The 21,570-nt window shown below is 28.0% G+C and overlaps 2 protein-coding genes and 1 long non-coding RNA gene across 3 annotated transcripts; 2 read left to right on the top strand and 1 right to left on the bottom strand.

Moving 5' to 3' along the window:
* The first annotated feature begins 3,403 nt into the window (after positions 1 to 3,403).
* On the top strand, positions 3,404 to 4,157 carry LOC114180137 (18 kDa seed maturation protein-like). Its single transcript, XM_028066506.1, has 2 exons — positions 3,404 to 3,603; positions 3,693 to 4,157. Exons 1-2 carry the CDS (start codon positions 3,496 to 3,498, stop codon positions 3,915 to 3,917), a joined length of 333 nt encoding a protein of 110 aa, XP_027922307.1. The 5' UTR covers positions 3,404 to 3,495; the 3' UTR covers positions 3,918 to 4,157.
* Positions 4,158 to 6,483: 2,326 nt separating this feature from the next.
* Positions 6,484 to 8,603, top strand: LOC114164225. The gene is made up of 2 exons (XR_003599510.1): positions 6,484 to 6,679; positions 8,346 to 8,603. It is a non-coding gene; the product is annotated as an uncharacterized LOC114164225 (long non-coding RNA).
* Positions 8,604 to 10,056: 1,453 nt separating this feature from the next.
* On the bottom strand, positions 10,057 to 12,928 carry LOC114194329 (zinc finger CCCH domain-containing protein 14-like). The gene is made up of 4 exons (XM_028084484.1): positions 12,848 to 12,928; positions 12,644 to 12,726; positions 12,190 to 12,250; positions 10,057 to 11,100 (listed from the first exon to the last, which is right to left on the bottom strand). The coding sequence occupies exons 2-4, from the start codon at positions 12,714 to 12,716 to the stop codon at positions 10,350 to 10,352; spliced, it is 885 nt and encodes a 294-aa protein (XP_027940285.1). The 5' UTR covers positions 12,717 to 12,726; positions 12,848 to 12,928; the 3' UTR covers positions 10,057 to 10,349.
* Positions 12,929 to 21,570: the final 8,642 nt, after the last annotated feature.

Below are 21,570 nucleotides of genomic sequence, written 5' to 3'. Positions count from 1 at the left end.
AATGACTTGTGTGTAATGACTCTTCCATACTGACTCTTTGTCAGTATCAAATACATTTGTTATATAATTACTTAATAAAAATAAAATTAAATATAAAATTTTTGTACAAACGAGAAAAATTAAAGACAACATCTTATTTTACATACTAAATAAAAAATAAAATAGACATTATTTTGGTTTATAACTCGCTAATATCTTACCCTAAAAAGTAAATTACGTTCGACCCTAAAACATAAAAAATTTGGTGACATACTTTAACTAAGATCTGAAAAACTAATTTAAGATGAGAAATAAATTCGTTTTTTGAGAATCATCTGATATGGAATATCTATAAGATATGGAATATGTATAGAGATGCACGTATCCTTAATATAATATTCATATATATATATATATATATATATATATATATATATATATATATATGAAAATTTTTTTACTTAGAAGAATATGCATAGAGATGTATATATCCTACAATAATATTCATCCTTTTCATATTCTATTTCTATCTAAACTATAAAAATATTTATAATTAATTCTTACCATATTTTTTAAATTATTAAAATAATAAGTAATTGTATATATTTTATATTATATATATATATTTTAGTTTTTGTTATGTAATTTGTAAGAAAACTCATGCATCTTTAAAATATTTTTATTAATGTTGAAATGATGTACGTCAAATAAAAAAATTTATATTTTATATTTTATATTTTTATTATTTTATAATATTTTTATTTATTATATATTTTCTTAATAATATAAATATTTCATTTACTAAATAGTATAGAAAAATATTTATATTTGTTTTATTATTTATTATATCATTAATTATACATTTTTTTTATTTTTTAATAATTTTTTATATTTTTTTTATATTTTTCAATAATTTTTTAAATTATTTATATAATGCATAATTTTTTAATATTTTTATTTATTGTTTATTTTTATCATATATAATATTATTTAGATATATTTTATTTAATTACTTTTTATCTTTTAACTTATTATCAATCATATTTTAATTTTTTATTATATTATATAAATAATTTTTATTTATTACAATACAAAAATTTAATGTAATTGTTATGAATGTTTTTTTATCACCGGCTAACATATATTAAAGTTCAAAAATACAAGATTTATGTTAAAGTTTTATTATTTGTTCTTGTGTCATTTTGATCGAGTGATATATTATAATTTTTATTAATGTATAAAAAAATTAATTAGAATTTTAAAAAAAATTAAAGTAAACAAACATTTAAAATGTTTATAAATTTTATATTTTTTTGTAAATATTTTTAAATTTTATAAAATTTTATAATTATAAAATTATAAAATTATAAAATTATATATTTTATTTTATATTTCGTAATTTTATAATTTTATAATTTATATTTTTTAACTTTATATTTTATAAATTTATAATTTTTATTAGCTTTAATAATAATTTTAGGTAAATATAGCAGCAAATCCTCGAGAGATCTGTGTTATTATGGTAGTTAGTTTGCAATAATATGTTATGTGACAATATATAAGCAGAATGACAATACAAGATAATTGTCATGTCATATAGGTAACAAAAGGAAATCTAACATTCAACGAAAAGATTCTAAAATTTTAAAGATTCAATAGACCACAAAAATTTAATAAAGACTCAAATGAACCGAAAGTTTCCAATTTTATTAGGAATCTAAAATATAATTAAACCATTTATGTAAGATTGACAAAATTATTTAATGTAATTTAAAAATAAATAAATAAATTATTATACTATTATTAATGTGATGAATATTTTTCAAAATAATTATTAAGTAAAATAAAAAATTATTGATAGAGCGAATGCAAATAATTCATAAGTTTAAGAATACTTTAAGAATTATTTTATACATCTTTAGTAATTTGGAATTTTCCTACAAAGATAAACAAACTTTAAACAAACAAAACATCTTTCAAAAAAGTTATGAGCAGAAGAACTAAAAATTCCACATTATACATCTTTACTATTGCCTCCCTTCAAAGGTGGTCGACTCTTATTCCATCATATGTTCACATCATTGTTGAGAATTCATATGTGAGTTTAAGTCCTACATTCGATAGAAATGAGAAAGTGAAGTACCACCATATGAGGATGAAAACCCATAAATCCATTGTCTTAAAAATTTGAGTTAGTGTCAATACCTTATATGTGGTTGGACTCATGTCTCATTGATGTTTGTTCTTCCTAGTGAAACCCCATATGTAAACCTAAAGTGATCATTGCGAAAGAAGAAAATTTCAAGAAAAAAACTCAAACAAAAAAAAGATAAGCTTAATGTACAAATAATTTGTCATAGAGTCTCACAAATAAGTCAATCCAATAATACAATCTTAGAAAACCAGTAACATAATAGAAGACTTCTATAAACTCAATCATTCAGATAACACAAATTAATGTTGAACTACAAAGAAGTTTTAGCACTTATAATGGATAACTTCCACTCATAAGATTAATTTCATAAGGTCATTAAGACTTCAAAAAGTTCCTTTCACCAAGACTTGGGCCACTCTTTAACCCTTAGTCCATTTGTCTCTATATAAGTTTGAATGACTAGTAGAACATTGTTATAATCTATGTGTATGTTTACCTTATTAATTGATTTTGTAGGATTGACTTAGATTTAAATTCTATTTATTAACAAGAATGGAGAATATTATATTATTTTCTAAAAATAATATACCTATATATAATGATATACATATTTTGATATACACAATTTTTATTTCAATTTTACTTTTATTATACAATTATAAACTAACTTTAAAAAAAATATAATTATAACTGATTTTTTTAGAAATAGCCATTATTTTGATATAAATACCATTGTTTTGAAATATTTGATACAAAATTGTCACATATATATATTTTTATTATATTTATAATTTTTACTACTGACATTTAAATACTTTTTATTACTTTCATTATGCTTTTCTTATATATTAATTTAATCGACTTACGTATATTATTAACTTATAATATAATATAACTATTTATAAAATCCGAACATAGACACGGACACGATTATCGCTCGCATGTAATAATAATAAATTTTAGAAAAATTAAACAATAGAAATCAATATTTTTCAAATAAATTAAGAAAAATCCAAATTATTTGAAGAAAGTAACTACAGATAAAACAGGGATCGTGAATGGATAAAATCGAATTTCATTACAGATTATAGAAAAGTGACAGGCACGTGCCCCTAACACTGGAAACCTCCACCACTGTTGAAGGTGGTAGCTGACTGACACGCGGCAATTACGTGTAAGAAGATGAATGAAACTAAGCCGAGAAAGCTGCCACGCGTACTACTACAGGTGCAGGTGTGGGAAACATAGAGTAGCACCTAAATCTATTTATTGGGTGTGCGATGTTAGAGTGTGATACAGCGTGCTGAAGAAAACCTAATCTGAGAAAGAAAGAAAGAAAAGAATAGAATCAATAGTTGAAAATGCAGGGAGGAAAGAATGCAGGAGAATCCATGAAGGAAAAGGCTTCCAACATTGGTGCATCTGCTAAAGCTGGCATGGAAAAGACCAAGGCCACTGTCCAAGAGAAGGTATCAATCATTCTATCTTCTATACCATCATATTTCTCATAAAATATTCATCAAATGTCACCTTATAAATCTTCTTCTTCTATAACCAGGCAGAAAGAATGACAACACGTGATCCGTTGCAAAAGGATTTAGCAACCCAGAAGAAGGAATCTAAGGTAGACCAGGCGGAGCTGGACAAGCGGGCGGCGCGTGATCAGAACGCTGCAGCGCGTGAGGATAATGCGGCGGCGAAACAGGGGGCCCCCTACTCCACCACCGGGGAGCATGGTCATACCACGGGATTCCACCATGGGACTGGAGGTACTTACAGTTAAATAATGATGATGATTATATAATATCATCAAAAGTTATCAGCATAAAAACGGTGTAGTTGTTTTTTTGTTCATGCTCTTTTTTCTTTTCTTGTTTGTTCCCTTTTCCCTCCCTCCATTTTTATCATGGAGAGTGGATTGGGTGTTGTTGCTGGTTACTGTAAAAGTGTTTTCACTGTACTTTACCGTTGTGTATCACTTCCGTTTCAATAAATAAACAATATCCTGGTATTGTATGTATTATGTATTATGACGATTATTATATTTTGAAAATGGAAAATCAATATTACAATAATCCACGAGTCTCAAATGATGAATTAATCAAATGGTGGAGTTATGAAGTGTTTAGTAATTTCAGTGCTACATTTCTACTCAATAACAAACTTTTAATCATAAATCGTCATTTATGATCGACCACACTATAAAACTATTGCAGTTTAACATAGTGTAGTTCTAAACAAACTGAAAACAAACTAAAATAAACTTCCTAATATCTACATTGTCTTCATATTCTTTGTCTCTAACGACTCTATCTGTATGACTCATAATGACTCTTTGTCGAACGTATTAACTTGTTTAAACTACTAAATAAACAAAAGGTCCAAATACTATCAAGTTCACATAATATAATTTGTTATATAATTACTTAATAAAAATAAAATCAAATTTTAAATAAAAATAAAATAGAGTTTTTTTGGTTTAGAAATTCATTAAAAGGATTCTAACTAGTTAAACAAAATAAAAGAATAAATCTTAGATTAAGAAAAGCATAATCCAATTTTCGAGAATAAAGAATTAAATAAGAATTTTTGAGTTTTAATAATAAAAGGGGAACCGAAGCCTAAATCATTATAAGCATAGATTCTGAAGGCACCGATTTTGAAAGAATAGTTCGGTTTCTTGATAACCAAAGAATAGTTTTATTTTTTTAATAAAGTTCACAAAAATTATAAAAATATTGGTAAAATTATTTTAATAACCGAGGCAGAAATTGTAAAAATATGTTAAAAGATAAATTTTGTTCCTAATATTCTACTAATGTTTTTTTATTAGAACTGTCAATTTGATTTATGTACGGATTAATCCAACTATTCCTAAATAAAGTCTATATTTTATTGACCTACAAATGAAGGGTTTATAAAATCCCAACAAAACCCAACTCCTAAATTTCTCTTCAATTGCGTTATGATTAAACTTAAAGTAAGTTTGATCCCATTATAATATTTTAATTAATTTTTAAATACAAAATATTAAGTTGGAATTAAAGATTGATATTCGACGACTTTAATTAAAGTTCGAATTGTCGGTCATTTGTCTGGATGTTAGATCTAAGTTTCTCTTCTGAAGACATTTACAACAATTAAGAAGTAAATTTTACGGTGAAGAATATGTATGTAAAAATCTTAAAAGAAGTTTAAACTGGAAGTAACTTTTGAATAATCTTCACATTAGGGAAACTTAAATAATTTGTCAACACATGAATGGAAGTTGTCATTAAGATAAGTTAATATAAATATATTTGTAAATTTTCTTTTCTTCATGTGTTTTTTATTATCAAAATTAACTTTAGATTGTGATTTTTTGCTTATGAAAATATAGTTTTTAAATACTACTCTTTGTTGTTTTTACCATTCATTTACACATTTGATTGATTGAATTTAATTTTTCTTTACTTAAAAACTACAAATAATACTTATGGGAAGAAGCTCTTAAAAAATTTTAAGAACATAATACAATCCCTTTGCATATACTTCTTTCCAACAAGGAAAAAGTGGAGATACATAAAAAAAAAAAAAAAAACATGTAAAACAAATAATAAATATAAACAATAAATCCTACCTTTAACTTTCCAAGTATAAATGGAAGATTTGTTAAATATATTATTTTAATATTTAACTTTTCAAGTATAAATGGAAGATTTGTTAAATATGTTATTTTAATATTAAATTTAAATATGTTTTTAATTTTTAAATTTTGACGTATAAATAAATATAATTTTTTAATTAAGTTATGTTCAATTATACCCGACATGTTCTCATAAGTATGAAAACGTGTGTCGTGTGAAAATGTGTGTGATATATGGAACAAAAGATTAATCTAATTAGATTAGAAAAACTATATACATCCATTTCAAAAGTATATACATCCATTTTAAAGTGGATCAAAATATATCAAAGTTTTAAAAAATTCAAAGACTACAAACATATTAATCCCTTAGTATTATTATTCTAAAATATAACTTTTTAGTTGTCAAGATTTCATAATAATTTGTACTTTAATTTAAATTTTATTTCAACTCTAATTTTTACTTTTGAAAATATATCAAATTATTTTTTAAAAATTATTTTGTAAATTATTTTATTTATACAATAAAATTATTCTATCACACCACATTAATAAAATTATTCATTTTTTCATTCTATTTTTCTTAACTATTTATATCCGTGATTTTTAAAATTATAATATATTTATTAAATATAAATAAGTTTATAAAAATATAATTACAATTTAATATAAGTATTTTATTTTGTAAGTCCAATTTTTCAGTCTTATAAGTATAATGGGCTTATGGAACTGGTCTTTTCGTGGACCTAAGATCAGTCTACTGAAGGACCCTAATACTCCTCTCCAGCTTCTAACTCCTCCACTCCGTCTCACTTTGTAATAAATAGTTTTCTTTCCCTTCTCTTGTCTCCAGCAAAGAGCTTTGGTAGGGCACAGAGATCCTTCCAACTTCGAGCTAGCTAAAAACATTCTACCTCCAAGTAAGTCGAACTTTGAAACTTCTTGGTCCTTTCTTCCCCATTTTTTCTTTTTGGGCTTTTACGTTTGTTTTGTCCTGGTGTTCCTGTTTTCAATTCACTGTTTGATTTTTAGAGTTGTGGTACTCCTTAGTTTCGTACCTGGTTGCGTTTGCTAGCATTTAAGCAGGTAAGGGAAGCTAGGGTTACGTTTTCAAGACATTTTGCCTGCTTTTCTTGTCTGTTTTCATAGATTTGATGCTCGAATGAGATTATTGTTGCATGAAACTGTACGACGTGTGGGTGTGCATGGTTGAGTGAGGTATTGTAGGTGCGAACAAGTGAGAACCTACTAATCTCGCCCAAGCGGGTGACCTTCGTCTAAGTGAGAGTAGTAGGAACTCATCCCTGGTTCCAGCACGAGTTGTCGCCTAGGCGACTAAGTGTGTTTTTTAGCGAGAAGTGGTCTTGCTAGGCTTAAGCTCACTTCTAACATGGTATTAGAGCCAAGTTAGAGCCTATCCTAGCGAATTTTCTTGGATATTCTGTTTCACCTGATATCGAGCCACTAATGGACCACCTACTAATTTCTTATCCCACGCACGAGATGAATATACGTCGATGTGAGGAGGTGTGTTGGAAGTCCCACATCAACTAAAGATAAGGCCAATTCACAATATATAAGTGGGTGCAATCCTCACTTTACAAGCCGATTTTGTGGGGTTGAGTTAGGCTTAAGCCCACTTCTAACAATAAGCGAAACGCTTACGCCTGAGCGAGAACTCGCTAGAACCCTACAACACTCACTGTCGAGTTCTTGCCTAGGTGAGAAGGGTTCGCTTGAGCGAAAGGACTCCTTTTACATGAGCAAGAACCTTTAGCTTGGACGAAGGCTCTGGCAGGAGGTGTTGTGTTGGCTGCTGATTGTTCCATAACTGCTTTCTTTACTATTCCTTGCTCGATATATGTGATCATGCTTGTTATGTATGCTTGGATGAGACTGAAATGAATGTGTTGTTATGTAATGAGCCATGATTTGGTTGGGTTGGACATTGATATTCATTTATAAAGCATGAGATTGAATGAGATCTTGTTATTTTGTGCATGAAATGGAAAACATAACTGTATGGTTGTTGGTGGTTTGGCATGAGAATTGGATGATTGATATGGCATGTGGATTTTGTTAGTAAAAGAGTTTCAAGGGAAACTCTTGGTGATGGTGGTTAGTGTATACCTTGACATGGAAGATATCTAGATAAAGAAATGTATTCTGAACTCTAATAATTATTCACGCTCACATAGAGTAGGATAATTTATGTCTTGAGAGTGGCAGGAGGTCCTAGTCTTGGGACATATTGGACCCAAGACATTAGAGGATTAACCATGTGTGGGGTTGGATGCTAACCCCTTGCATCTAGACTCTACAGAGTTTAGAAACCAGTACATGTGCATACTTCTTTTAGAATTCTATATCAAGAGCATGATCCAGATATTGAGTCTAAGAGTCCTGTAATTGTTTACTGTCACATGATTTGGGTGCCTACTGCTTGCTTATTTATAACCTGTTGTATCTTTTGCTTGCTCAATAATGTGTTAAAAATATTTTCTCTAGCTTAACCTTGCTTTTGGTGTATGTTTCTTTGCTTGTTTTTTTTTTTTGCGATGATCACCAATTAATTGGTGTGAGCAGATGTGGAAACTCCCGGAGGTTCTCAGGGTGGTGACGATGCTATGGTGTAGGGTGGTTCTCGTGCATCTGGGTTGTGGCTCACTATTGAGTCCTTTTTGAAGAACTATGTGTTTAGTTTTAAATTCCTTGCTTTATGAGCTGTCTTTTGCATGACAATTGTACTCTTATGTTTTGTTTAAGGCATTGTGGCATGCCTAAGTTTTATTTCTAGTGTATCCATGGATGACTATAATGGTGAATCCTTTTATGTACTGTTCATCTGATTGCTCTTTTATTATTATAATTATGTGATGTTTTATTAAGTAGATTTATTCTATTAAAAATGGGATGTCACATATTTCATAAGATTAAATAATATTTTTATCACTTTTATCTTTTAAGTTACTTATATATATTTTTAATAAAATATATTATATATAATAATTTTAAATAATATATTAAGATTGAGAAACCAGAATTTAAATTCAATTCAATTTTAAATGAACATCGTCTTGTACCATTTTCACCTGTTCACATTGATATTAGTATCTAATTGCCACATGTATTATTGGCTTAGCTTAAGTTTTCTTTTTAATGTGGTGTCAGTGATCGTGGATTTAGTTTAGTGATGTCAATGATTTTAGTGTAATAGTGATTATGATGGTAGTAGTTGTAGGATGATAGTAGTAATTTTAGTTTGGTGGTGGTGGTGTGATAGTGACACCGATGAAGGATTATGAAATGGAAGGTGAAGGTGATCAAGGAGTGATGTGATAGTCACGATAGAATGGAGATTGAAGGTAATAAAGCAGAGGAGGATGAGACAAAATTGAATAAATTTAACTAAAATAATAACTTATTTGAATACAACACAAATAATCATAATTAAAATCGTCCATGTAATATGATCATTCGCTATATGTCGTTATCAATTTAAACTGAGTCAACATAAAAAAAAATTAAACTTAATTTAACAAAACAAAAAACAAATTGAGCACGAAAAAAAAAACCAAAATAAAAATAAAAACAAGGATAAAAAAAATAAGAATAAAACATTATTTAAACTTTTTTTAAAATATTAAAAGTTTAAATTTCACTTATTTTTTTTAATCTTTTTAGGCTTGGTTTAATCAGAAGGTCTAAGACTAGTCCACTTGTCTTCCCAAAATCTTGTGATTAATTGAGTGATAACGCCTTGTGACTAGACTATGCAGAATTTAGAAATCAACATAAGAGCATGCTACCTTAGAATTTTATATCAAGGCACATAGTCCAAATATTGAGTCAAGAGTCAATTGGGTTTTAATTGAGTGAAAATTTTGTAAGTTAATGTTTCTTTTCTCTATGTATGTGTTTCTTGGATTATATACTTATGTAACTATATTTACGCATAAATGCTTAAATACACTAATTTACCCTTCTTTTTCCTGTGTTTGTTTTCGTGTTGTTGTGTAGTTTAGACTCGTTGGTTATTACTCTTTTGAATATTTTTTGAAAAACTAGTCCAATGTTGAGCAATCTTTTGTCAATCTTTTGAGTCCATGGTACTTTTTTTTTCAAAGTATATTTGAAATAACAATAATGGTCAAATTATATATACTTTCTACTATTAGCTCTATTTTATTATCATGTGATGTTTTATTTATTAAAGTTATTCTATTAAATGGGATATCACAAAAAGAGATAATACAGATATCGAGATACTACTTTTACATTCATTTAAAAATAATTATTTTTAGAACAAAACAATTTCGTAGATAAATTAAATAATAATAAAGCAATTACATTTCCTTTACCATACTACAGATAATTATTCTCCAACCCCAAGGTAAGGACAAGAAAAGAACCATGATTTCCAACTAAGTGAGTCACCTAAAGCGAACACAAAAGCAGAAGCTGCATTTGATAAAGAAAACAAGCTAAATAAAACGCAACTCAACAACAAAACTAACATTCAGTACTGCTAAAGTGGCAATGCACAACAATAATAATAGCTCTGCCTAATGTACCTCACAAACACAAACTTCATACTGATTTACGCAATTCGGCAGCTCCATGAGCAAAGTGGCATCTCTCTCCAAATGTGCAAGACCCTTTGGAAAAATTCTCGCACAGCTTCGTCTTAAAATTGCTTCCATGCTCTCGAGTAGGTGCACCAGGAACACCTGGGTTAGCTTTTGATGCAGACATTTGCAGGGTCAGTAGCAAATCCTTCACCATATTACTAGCTTCCTTGATTTGCTCAAAATTTCCCTCTAGTTCAATGTTTCTAATATTAGGATCCGATTCATGCTCCCTGATCGAAAGTTTGGCTCCAGTTTGGCGGCATATCTGTTTTGAGTTCACACCACCCTTCCCAATGATTGCACCAGCAAGGGATGCTTCTACGCTGATCTTGGCAGTGGCATGGGAACCAAAACTTGTAGCAGGACCAGGAGAAGGCTCCATTCGACCACCAAAACGACCTGCTGCAGTGGGCCCCAACGCTCGATGGTCATCAAATGATGGAGCAATTTGCTTCCCAAGTTCCCATTCACCATGGGCAAAGTGGCATTTGTCACCAAATTTGCAACCTTCTGCAGTATTAAATTTGTTGCATATGCGGGTCTTTACAGCAGCTGGTGCAGACCCATTTGGCACAGGTGGCAGAGCTGCTACATTTCTTGATGCTGGAGGTGCTGCAGGTGTTAGATTCATTATATGGGCAACAGCATTATAGCCACCAGGAACGTAATGCAGGAAGTGGCAACCCTCACCAAACGGACAACCAGAAGTGCTGCAACACAATTCACAATCAGGTTACACCAAACTCATTTCCACTTCTTTAAGTATACAATGTAACGTCAAGAAATTATTGGCTTATTTAGAAGGAGTTTTAAAATAGGACAAACAAGTAATAAGCTGAAATGCTTAAAGGTCACAAACTTTCAGAATGGTTCCTCCAAATTGAAAAGGAAACAATACAGATAGAGCACTAAGCCAAACAGGAGAAAGACAAAGTCATACAGGCAGATCTCCGATCAAGACCCACTTCTTAGGATCAACCAGGTCAGAGCAACAAGTATAACAGACAGCCTAAAAAACTTAATATAAATGAGTATAGCTTCTAGTTTTACCCATCCAAAATAATAATTTAATGTCATCTATACTCAATCTGAAATATAATCACAGTAGAGACAGACACCAATAAAAAAAAAAAATCAGGAACAAGCAACCAAAGAACTTAAGCATAAATATACAACTGCAAATAATAAACGAATATATATATATATTAGATTGCCGACTGGTAACCAAACAGTATTGTCAACGGAAAGTTAGTAGAATATAGAGGAATGCCGATACTCTGCCATAAAATGTCATTGCAGCCCAGAACTGCCATACCAATTGAAGTACGAATCCACCAAAATTTTATATGTAGTTTTGAAAACATACCTGACCCAACCAATTGAAGTTCAATTAATAATATTAGCTTGTTAATAGCTTACCAATTGAAAGGTGGGTTCAAATGCAATAGAACCCATTAATGGCTGAAAATTGATGGTAAACATAATTACGAGGGAAACAGACTAAGATGAAAGGTAAACATTAAGTGGGAAATGATCAATTTATCACCAATAAAGTGATCTTGGTGCCAACTATATTGCATCCACTTGTTATCTTTTTCTACCCTGTTAAGTTACAACTTGTTTAGACAAAGAACAGTATGTACCTGTATAAAAGCTTTGAACGCCAGTTAATTCGACAAAATTGCCCAATTAAGTTTTAAAGCAACTAAACAATTAATTCTTAAACTAATTATAACAAAACACCGTTAAGAATAGACTGGCAGTTCAAAAATATTTATTAGGTAGGAATAGATTAGAACCTGAAAAACTTGGTACAAGGCTTCGATTTGCTTCCTACACCAGTTGATAAGGACTCCATTTCTGTTGCAAAACATTATTACTTATTCTCAGTTAATATACCTTTTGCTTATTATTCTAGTAAATTTTATTCCAATGTTATTAGTATTAACCAACAACATTATAATATAACTACTTTTGAGTGAAAACATTTTAGATTTTTTCGTACTTTCTGAGTTCATTAGACAGGGAAATCAGAGGTTAAGTTTTCCACTGTCTAAATTACTGAAAAATAGACCAATCTGAATTAATTCTACCACAGCAAACGCTATAAGCGCTAGAGAGAATTTTTACCCTTAAAGGACACCCCACAAAGCACAAAGCAAAGAAAACAAAGGCAAACAACTTTTGAAGCCCAATAAACCAAAGCGAAGAAAAATACCAAAACCAAGGAAACCAAAAAGGCCAAAACCAAACCTTGCTTGGATTTCTTAAATCCACCATTGGAGTTGAAACTGAGTTCGAGCCTTCCCCTCTTGCGAGTATCCATTGAACGAGATCTGGCAGAAATGGCGAGTTATAGGTATATAAGATTGCAGAGAAAACCTAAGCTTACAGACGATTAGGGAAATACAAACACGGAGAAGAATCGATAGAAACTGATTGAGGAAAAACCCTAACCCTAGGAGGAGTGGTGATCTGAAAGAGGGGTTTTGCAACAATGAGGCTAGAGAAAGAAAAGATTTTGATATGGCTATAAACGAATAAAATGATAAAGATTGAGAAAATATAATTTTTCTTTTATCTCGTGTGATGATATATATAAATATATTAATTTGATGATGTCATCAATTAGGTTTAAATCTGGGTTGGATTTGTTCTGACATTTTATTTACTTGCTTCCACACCCATAATCGACTATTGACGCTGTCACGGAAATTATATTTTATTTAGTTTTATATATTTATATAATTATACATGCGTTTAAGATATTATAACATATATTTAAGATATTTATTGACATGTCTTATATATTAATTTATATAACAATTTCTTAATATATTCGTGAAATATAAATAATAAACAATGTCATATTATGATAATTAAGCTTTTTAACAAATTACAAAACGTAACTAAGTATAAATAGATATATAACTACATATTTTTAGTGCAAAGATTAAAATTTTATATTCAAATTTCTTTTATTTTAATTTCAAAAAAATTATATTTACATATGTTCAAAATTTATAAATAATATTTAAAAAAAATCATGTACCACAAACACTCAATTATTTAAAATTAATAAACCTTATTAAATAAAATTGTAAATATTTTCAAGATATTATAAAATATCTACATATGTTCTTATTCCAAATTGGTCGAATGACATCGATAGGATTAATCATTGCATCCGAAATATTATCCATTATAAAGCGTGAAACGTTGTCATAACTTTGTTATTCAAAAACATCTCTAGAGAATAAGGGTTTGAGTTCAACCACTAAAACAAGTCATGACTTGAATTTTGTCAACTGTTCAAAGATCCTTGCTCTATATCTCAGTAAGAACAACAAATAATATCTTATGATATAATAACTTATTATTAGATTCTATTGTATCTCCAAAATATTATGATATAATAATAGAATATCTAATATCTCCAAAATATTATGATATAATAATTTATTATCTAATATCTTCAAAATATAATACTTAATTTTTTTCAAGTTACAATATGGTTAATATGTTTGTTTACTCATGACCTAAGAAGTCTATAAATACAACATCCCACCATAGGGGTGTATAGACTCATTTGTAGATACTAGACTATATACTCAATTCTTTCATTCAATGTTACTCATACAAATTTCCTCTATTTTTTTTTTCCAAAGTTCACAAAAGACAACAAGTTGGCTTTTGAGAGTTTACATCAATCTCAAAGATATCTTAGCCGTATTTGTTAAGAACATTTATATATCGTATTTTAATAGTATATAAATTTGATGTAAAAAATAAGATTTTGCTTTTAAATAATCTTCATTTCTTTCAAAAGTGGAGAGGTCTTTTTCATATGAATGTTTAATCTCTCACTAGAAGAGTGTTGTAATGCAAAAACTTATTATCATGTTCTATTATATCTCTAATATATTATGATATAAAATTTGATTATCTAATATTTCCATGATATTATGATATAATATTTGTTATTTAAAAATTTTAAGATATAATACTTGATCATGTTCAAGTAACATAATCTATTTAATATATTTGGCTACTCATGGTCTAAGAAGTTTATAAATATAATATCTTATGATCGGAGTAGAGACTCAATTGTTGATACTCAACTATATACCAAATTATCTCATTCAATTTACTTATAGAGAATCTTTAAACTATTACTCACTTAAATATCATATAGTTTTTTGCATGTAGATCTCCCATCTAATTTTCTTCAAAATTTAGAGCTATCTTCATAGAAGGTAACAACTTGACTTTTGAGAGTCTACCTCCACGTGGGATATCTTAGCCAAATTTGGTAAAAACATTTATATGTCATATTTTAACATTATATTTATTTATTTGATGTAAACTTAAGATTTTTTTTTGATAGGAGACTAGATTAATTGAATTAAATGTCTCTTTCAAAGCTTTACACATAACATTTAAGTAAATATTATTCTTTGTGGTTTTTACCTTCTATTTACACATTTGATTTATTGAATTTGAAACACTATTTAGCAAGTCATTAATATAAATACATATTCCATGACTTTGCTAAAAAAAATTAAGTCATTTACAATTACTAAAAATGTCCATCAAATAATGTTCATAAATATGACCATACAAATTAATAATATATCTCCTAAATAATAATAAAATAAAAAGTCATATAATATCTGAATATCCGGTGATGGATCTTCAACCAATATGTTGGTGGTGTCAAAATTTTGATTAAATTATTCTTTTTGTCGTTTTTTTTCATTCAAAAATATTAAGTTGGTCCTCTAGTTTTTTCTAGTTTAAATTTAGTCCTGATTTTTTAAAAATTAATGCAATTTAGTCTTCTTTTGTTAAATTTCTTGAAATGGAACATTGATTTTGCATCAAAATTGACACTAGGATTATGTCAATTACACCAACAAAACAAATCATTCTTATTCACAACTCCAATTAAGATGAAAAAACTTTTATCCGATTCAAGAAATTTAACAAAAAATGACTAAACAACATTATTTTTTTAAAAATCGAGACCAAATTGAGACTTTAAAAAATTCGATAACCAATTTGATATTAATTATATAAAAAATATTAAACTTTTAAAAAATATATTTAAATTTTATATTAATTATATAAATTTTAAAAAATTTGGGAGGACTACTCGTCCTTGGTAATTATAAAGATCTGTCCTGTCAATATCCTTTGAAGTTAGAGCATGAAGATATTGAATACCTAACTTGCGTAAAAGAAACTCAATTATGATTATCTCAAGGTGTTTGTAAAAATGTATGGTAGTTGTAACTTGGCAGGAACACATATGAGGTAAAAAGATAAAATTATAGTGAAATGAAACAATGTGCAGGTATCATGAACCACTCTAGTATACATATTTTTTAGGAAATTCTAGTGAAAAATGCTAAAGGGACTAAACCCTTAGGAATTCCAAAAGGCACTGCTAAAGCTAGAAGATGATTGTCTTGTCTTGCTACAAATAAAAATCAGTGCAGGAAGGAAAGCAATGAGCAGGCTCAGGCTGATGAGAACAACATAAGCGTGCATATTTTATGAAAGATATATCGTTTACCATTAGAAGTGAAAATGGTTTTGAAGTGGTTACAATTACTGTGTGTATAAAGATAAAAAAGACGATACACTTCTCTTCAACTTCCCCCGACAAATCACACACAGAGAAAACTGTGCATAATGGAAGTTTTACAGAATCACACACCAGATAACTTGTCAAAGTTCATTTGTTTAATTATCATTCACACAGGTGCAAATGAAATGTGTTTTGTGACAACAGAACAAGTTGGACAATTTCTATATTAATAAAATAACAGTTTCAGTTAACCAATAGTTAACTGAACTTAATCTCTAGGGTTCAGTTTTTAAATTGAACTGTATAATAGTTCAGTGATTTTGTTATAGGCTAGGAAGCTCCGACACAACTTTGGAGAGAGGGAAGGCAATAGGATGGGACGAGTACGGATTTCGCTATCTCATATTAATTTTTGTAGAAAAAATTTATCATCATCCTCATACCCAAACTCAACGGATATCAAACTTTTGTCTCATCTCATCTCTACCGGGTAACAGGTATAATCTCGTACTCATACCCGTTTTACTACTTCAATATTATTTTTTATAAAATAATAAAAATTACGGTAAAGGAAACATAATATTATCAAATATTTAATATTAGGAAGATGTTTGTTTCTTCGATATCAAATACTTTGAAATAAATTATAATTATTTACATTTTAGATTAGAATACCATATAAAATTTTATGAGAACCAAAACATTTATTAAATTTGCAAACATTAATGAAACATAGTTGATAAATTTTAAAAATACTTTTAAAAAAATATAAAAGAAAAATAAATATTCAAATTATAATATATTTTAAATGTTTTTTTACTTCAAATTTTTAAATTCTAATGAATCTCTTTTTTATACACTAATAAAAGTTATAATACATTACTTGATCAAAATGATGCAAAGAACAAATAATAAATATAATAAAATTTTGACTTAGATCTTGTATTTTTTGAACTCCAATATATATTTAATGGTGATAAAAAATATTCACGGAAATTATATTAAATTTTTATATTGTAGTAAATAAAAGTTATTTATACAATTATAGTGAAAAAAGAATACAATATGATTGATAATGAGTTAGAAAATATAAAATAATTAGATAAAATGTATCGAAATAATATTTTATATGATGAAAATAAACAAAAAATAAAAATATTAAAAAATTAACAAATGTGTATCTTAGAAACAATTTTGGAAACTATTGAAAGAAATCTTACAAAGAAAAATAAATGTATAATTAAGGGTATGATAAGATGAAAAATACCTTAGAGATCTAAGAAAACTTTTCAAATATCAACTATATACTCAATGGTTGAGAAATAACGAAAATTATTTTATCGAATGAAACAAAAATTATTAATAATAAGTAAATATTTTTTTTTTCATATTACCTATTAAATGAAAGGGTTTATGTTATTAAACACTTAAATTGAGAGTATTCAATATTTTCATGTAAAAGAAAAATATACAATAAATAAAAATATTAAAAAATAATACAAATATTCAAATGTGAGACATAAACTTTTTTTAATTGACATACATTATTTCAACATAATTACATAAAGGTAATGATAAGATGAAAAATATATTGAAGATACGAGTGAGTTTCATGACAAACCAAATAATTAGAAAAAAATAAGAATACAAAATAGAAAGTATATATATATATATATATATATATATATATATATATATATGGTTACTTAATTAATTGTGAATATTTTAATAATTTAAACGAGACGGAGATATATGGTGGGGACGAGTATTATGGTGGGATATGTACATCCTCATACCCATCTTCATACCCAATTAAAAAAATACCCAATTGAAAAAGTCGGAGATTTTCCATACTCATACTTATACCCGGTCAATGCGGGAATTTCCCGTCAAAATGGGAACGAATTTATTTGCCATCTCTAATTGGAGATGTGCTTCCCCGTTTCGGAGGCACACCGGACACAGACACATGCCGGCGTACGACGCCAGACACTATTATTTGGGCCAGACACGGTCTGTTCTCTGGACGCGCGAAAAAGACACGTTTGCGTTGCTGCAAAAAGGTGGAATGCGGACGCCATTGCAAAGTTGTCATCGTTTACCATCGCAGCCAAAATAGAGATTCGACATAGAAGAGAAGATAGTAAAGGGAAAGTTAGGTGAAAGAAAAAAAAATCTGAAAAAATAATCATATTCTTATTAATTTAATAATTTAGTTATTTTATATAATAAACTTGTTTTAATTTCACGATCCTAAAATAAATATTTTCAGTTATCACATTCTCACTTTCTCTGTATTTTCTTCCTTCTTAATATAATATTTTATTTAAAGAAATTTTAATTTATTTTATTAGTATATAATATATTATATACTAATAAAATAAATTTTATTTTTTATATTTAAATAATTTAATTTCTATTACATTAATTTATATGATTATATAATTAATATATTTTACTAGATACATGTACCGTATTTCAAATAAATATAAATGAATTATAAGTTTTATATATTGAATTTAATTTTATAAATATATTATGTATAAAAATTATTTAAATTATACACTTTTGTTTTATCTTTTAAATTATAAATATTAAGTAAATTTTGTATTTTCAATTTATTTTATTATAGGAAATTAAGATGAGTAGACCTAATCAAGCTATTGAACAAGAAGATGAAACAAACCTCTTTGGAGATATTTTACAAAGATAAAAAAACTCTCGATGGTGGAAACTATATGGTCAACTGTAGTTTGTGTGATTTTGAATTTAATGAATCTTACACTCGAGTGAGAGCTCATCTATTAAAAATTAAGGGAAAAGGGGTTAGAGTTTGTCCAAGGTGAATCTGTCAAAACTTGTTGAGCTTAAAAGATTGGATAATGAAGCAACTTTGAAACTAGAAAATTCAAAGAAGAAAAAGGTCTCTCTACCATCTGTATCTGAGGAAAGAAAGCAGACAAGCAGTGGTGGTGTTCACAAAAAACTCAAAGGTCCTCTAGAAGCTTCTTTCAACCTTCAAGCTAGAGATGCTCTTGATTGTGAAATTGCAAGGATGTTTTATTCTTCAGGATTAGCATTTTATCTCGCAATAAGTCCTTATTATAGGAGTGTCTTTTCTTACGTTGCCAATAGTGGATATGTATCACCATCAGATAATAAATTGAGAGGTCCACTACTTGAAAAAGAAAGAACTCATGTAGAAAATCTTCTGCAACCTATAAAAGATTCATGGAAGCAAAAAGGTGTGACAATTGTTAGAGATGGGTGGAGCGACCCTCAAAGAAGACCTCTTATCAATTTTATGGCTATCAATGAGAGTAGACCAATGATTTTGAAAGCAATAGATGGATCTAGTGAGACAAAAGACAAGGATTTTATTGCCAAACACATGAGAGATGTAATTATGGAAATTGAACAAAAAAATGTGGTACAAATTATCACAGACAATGCAGCACTATGTAAGGCAGCAGGTATGATCATAGAATCAAAATTTTCTTCAATCTATTGGACTCCTTGTGTAGTTCACATCTTGAATCTTGCATTGAAAAATATTTATGCGGCAAAAAATACAAAAAGAAATAGTGATCTTTATGAAGAATTTTATTGAATTTCACAAATTGTCGATGATGTTACATTTATTAAAAACTTTATTATGGGGCACTCTATGAGATTATCAATGTTTAATAACTTCAATTCATTGAAGTTTATTTCTATTGCTCCAACCAAATTTGCTTCAACCATTATCATGCTTAAAAGATTTAGAAGTTTGAAAAGAAGACTCCAAGAGATGGTAATTAACAATGAATGGTCTGATTACAAAGAGGATAATGTTGATAATACACGGACAGTCAAAGAAACTTTATTGAATGATAATTGGTGGATGAAGGTTGACTATATACTTGCTTTTATCGCCCTTATTTATAATGTTCTTAGAAAAACATATACGAATATGGCTACTCTTCATTTAGTGTATGAGATGTGAAATTCAATGATTAAAGATGTGAGAAAGATCATATACGAAGCACAAGTTGAACATTCAACTTTTTTTGAGACAGTAAACTCGGTATTAATTTATCGTTGGACTAAGAGTAGCACATCTCTTCTTGTCTTGCTCATTCTTTAAATCCAAGGTAATATATTATTAAATTATTTTATTATTATATACTTTTTTGTATATATCTTATCTATAATATATAATATTATGTTAATTTATGCTTATGTTCTTTAATATATTATAGTGATGAATGGTTAAGTGAAGATTCACAAAGACTTGCCTCACATGAAAATGCAGAACTTACTCTTGAAAGAAAAAATATATTTTATGAAATACTTTGATGATGTGGATATAAGGAGACAAGCAAATTTAGAGTTTGCAAACTTTTCAATAAAAGAGAAGATTTTGCAGATGTCGACGCTATAAGGGATATAACTAAAATGGATACAAAATCATGGTGGATTGTTCATGGATCTCAGGCACCAACACTTCAAAAGATAGCTCTTAAGCTATTCAAACAACCTTCTTTTTCTTGTTGTTGTGAAAGAAATTGGAGTACCTACTCTTTTATACATTCTTTGAAAAGAAATAAGATGACTCCTAAAAGGGCGAAAGATTTAGTATTTGTCTATAGTAATCTTCGTCTTCTCTCAAGAAATTCCTCAAAGTACAAAGAAGAGGAAACTAAATTGTGAAATATTGGAGGAGATGACTTTTCATTAGAAGACAGCAGAATTCTTCAAATTGCTAGCCTATCTCTTGATAAATCAGAATTAGAAAAAACATTTTTCAATAAAGATGAATAAATATAAGAGCTAAACATTATGATTTACATACGTTTTATTGTTTTTCTTTTATTAAACTTTGTTTTTTTTATAATTGTTTATCTTGATTTTTGTTAGATCATGAATTATAATTGGTTGTTTTTTATATAAATATTAATTTTCAATTTTTTAGACTATAATTGTTTTAATTCTTATATATATCGCTGTGTCCATGTTTGTGTCGTGTCTGGGCTGTTCATAGGTTATAGGTAGTTCAATTATTTTAGTTTAATTGAATAAAATTAATTTGTAATTTAGTATCTAATTAACTTTGTCAAGTCCTAGTGGTGGTTGTAAGTTTAATTTGATAGTTTCGGTGATTTTAATTTGGTGATAGTGACCACGACAAGTAACAGTGATCAAGTGGAGAATGAGACTAAGTTAAATAAATTTAACTAAAATATAATAAAACACAAACAATCATTAACTAATGATTGGTGTTTGTTTATATGCTCTATCATATTCAATTTAAATGGAATCAACATAAAGAACAATATTAATCATAATTTAACAAAACAAAAAATAAATTGAATACAAAAAGAAATGAGAACAAACTAAACCAAAAAGACATCTAAAACAAAACAAAGATCAAAACTATATTTAAACATTTTTTTTAAATATTAAAAGAGAGGATACTACTTTTTTTTCATGCTCATTTTAACATAATTTTACGAATATAAATTTTAAATTTTTACATAGAATAAAACTAATTTCACAGTTTAAAGAGATGGAGATAGAACTTTCGAATTCATCGAAAAAAAAGAAA

This window comes from Vigna unguiculata, chromosome 1 (genome assembly GCF_004118075.2).
Source record: "Vigna unguiculata cultivar IT97K-499-35 chromosome 1, ASM411807v1, whole genome shotgun sequence".
NCBI lineage: Eukaryota > Viridiplantae > Streptophyta > Magnoliopsida > Fabales > Fabaceae > Vigna > Vigna unguiculata.
Note: the sequence above shows the minus strand (reverse complement) of the source record. Positions and strands in the feature narration are given on the sequence as shown.

Excerpts from the sequence above, each read along its gene's own strand:
- LOC114180137 (XM_028066506.1), top strand. The coding sequence starts at position 3,496 with ATGCAGGGAGGAAAGAATGCAGGAGAATCCATGAAGGAAAAGGCTTCC. Across the intron at positions 3,604-3,692 it reads AGGCCACTGTCCAAGAGAAG|GCAGAAAGAATGACAACACG; the intron begins GTATCAATCATT and ends TTCTATAACCAG.
- LOC114194329 (XM_028084484.1), bottom strand. The coding sequence starts at position 12,716 with ATGGATACTCGCAAGAGGGGAAGGCTCGAACTCAGTTTCAACTCCAAT. Across the intron at positions 12,251-12,643 it reads ATTTAAGAAATCCAAGCAAG|AAATGGAGTCCTTATCAACT; the intron begins GTTTGGTTTTGG and ends GTTTTGCAACAG. Across the intron at positions 11,101-12,189 it reads CCTTGTACCAAGTTTTTCAG|CACTTCTGGTTGTCCGTTTG; the intron begins GTTCTAATCTAT and ends ATTGTGTTGCAG.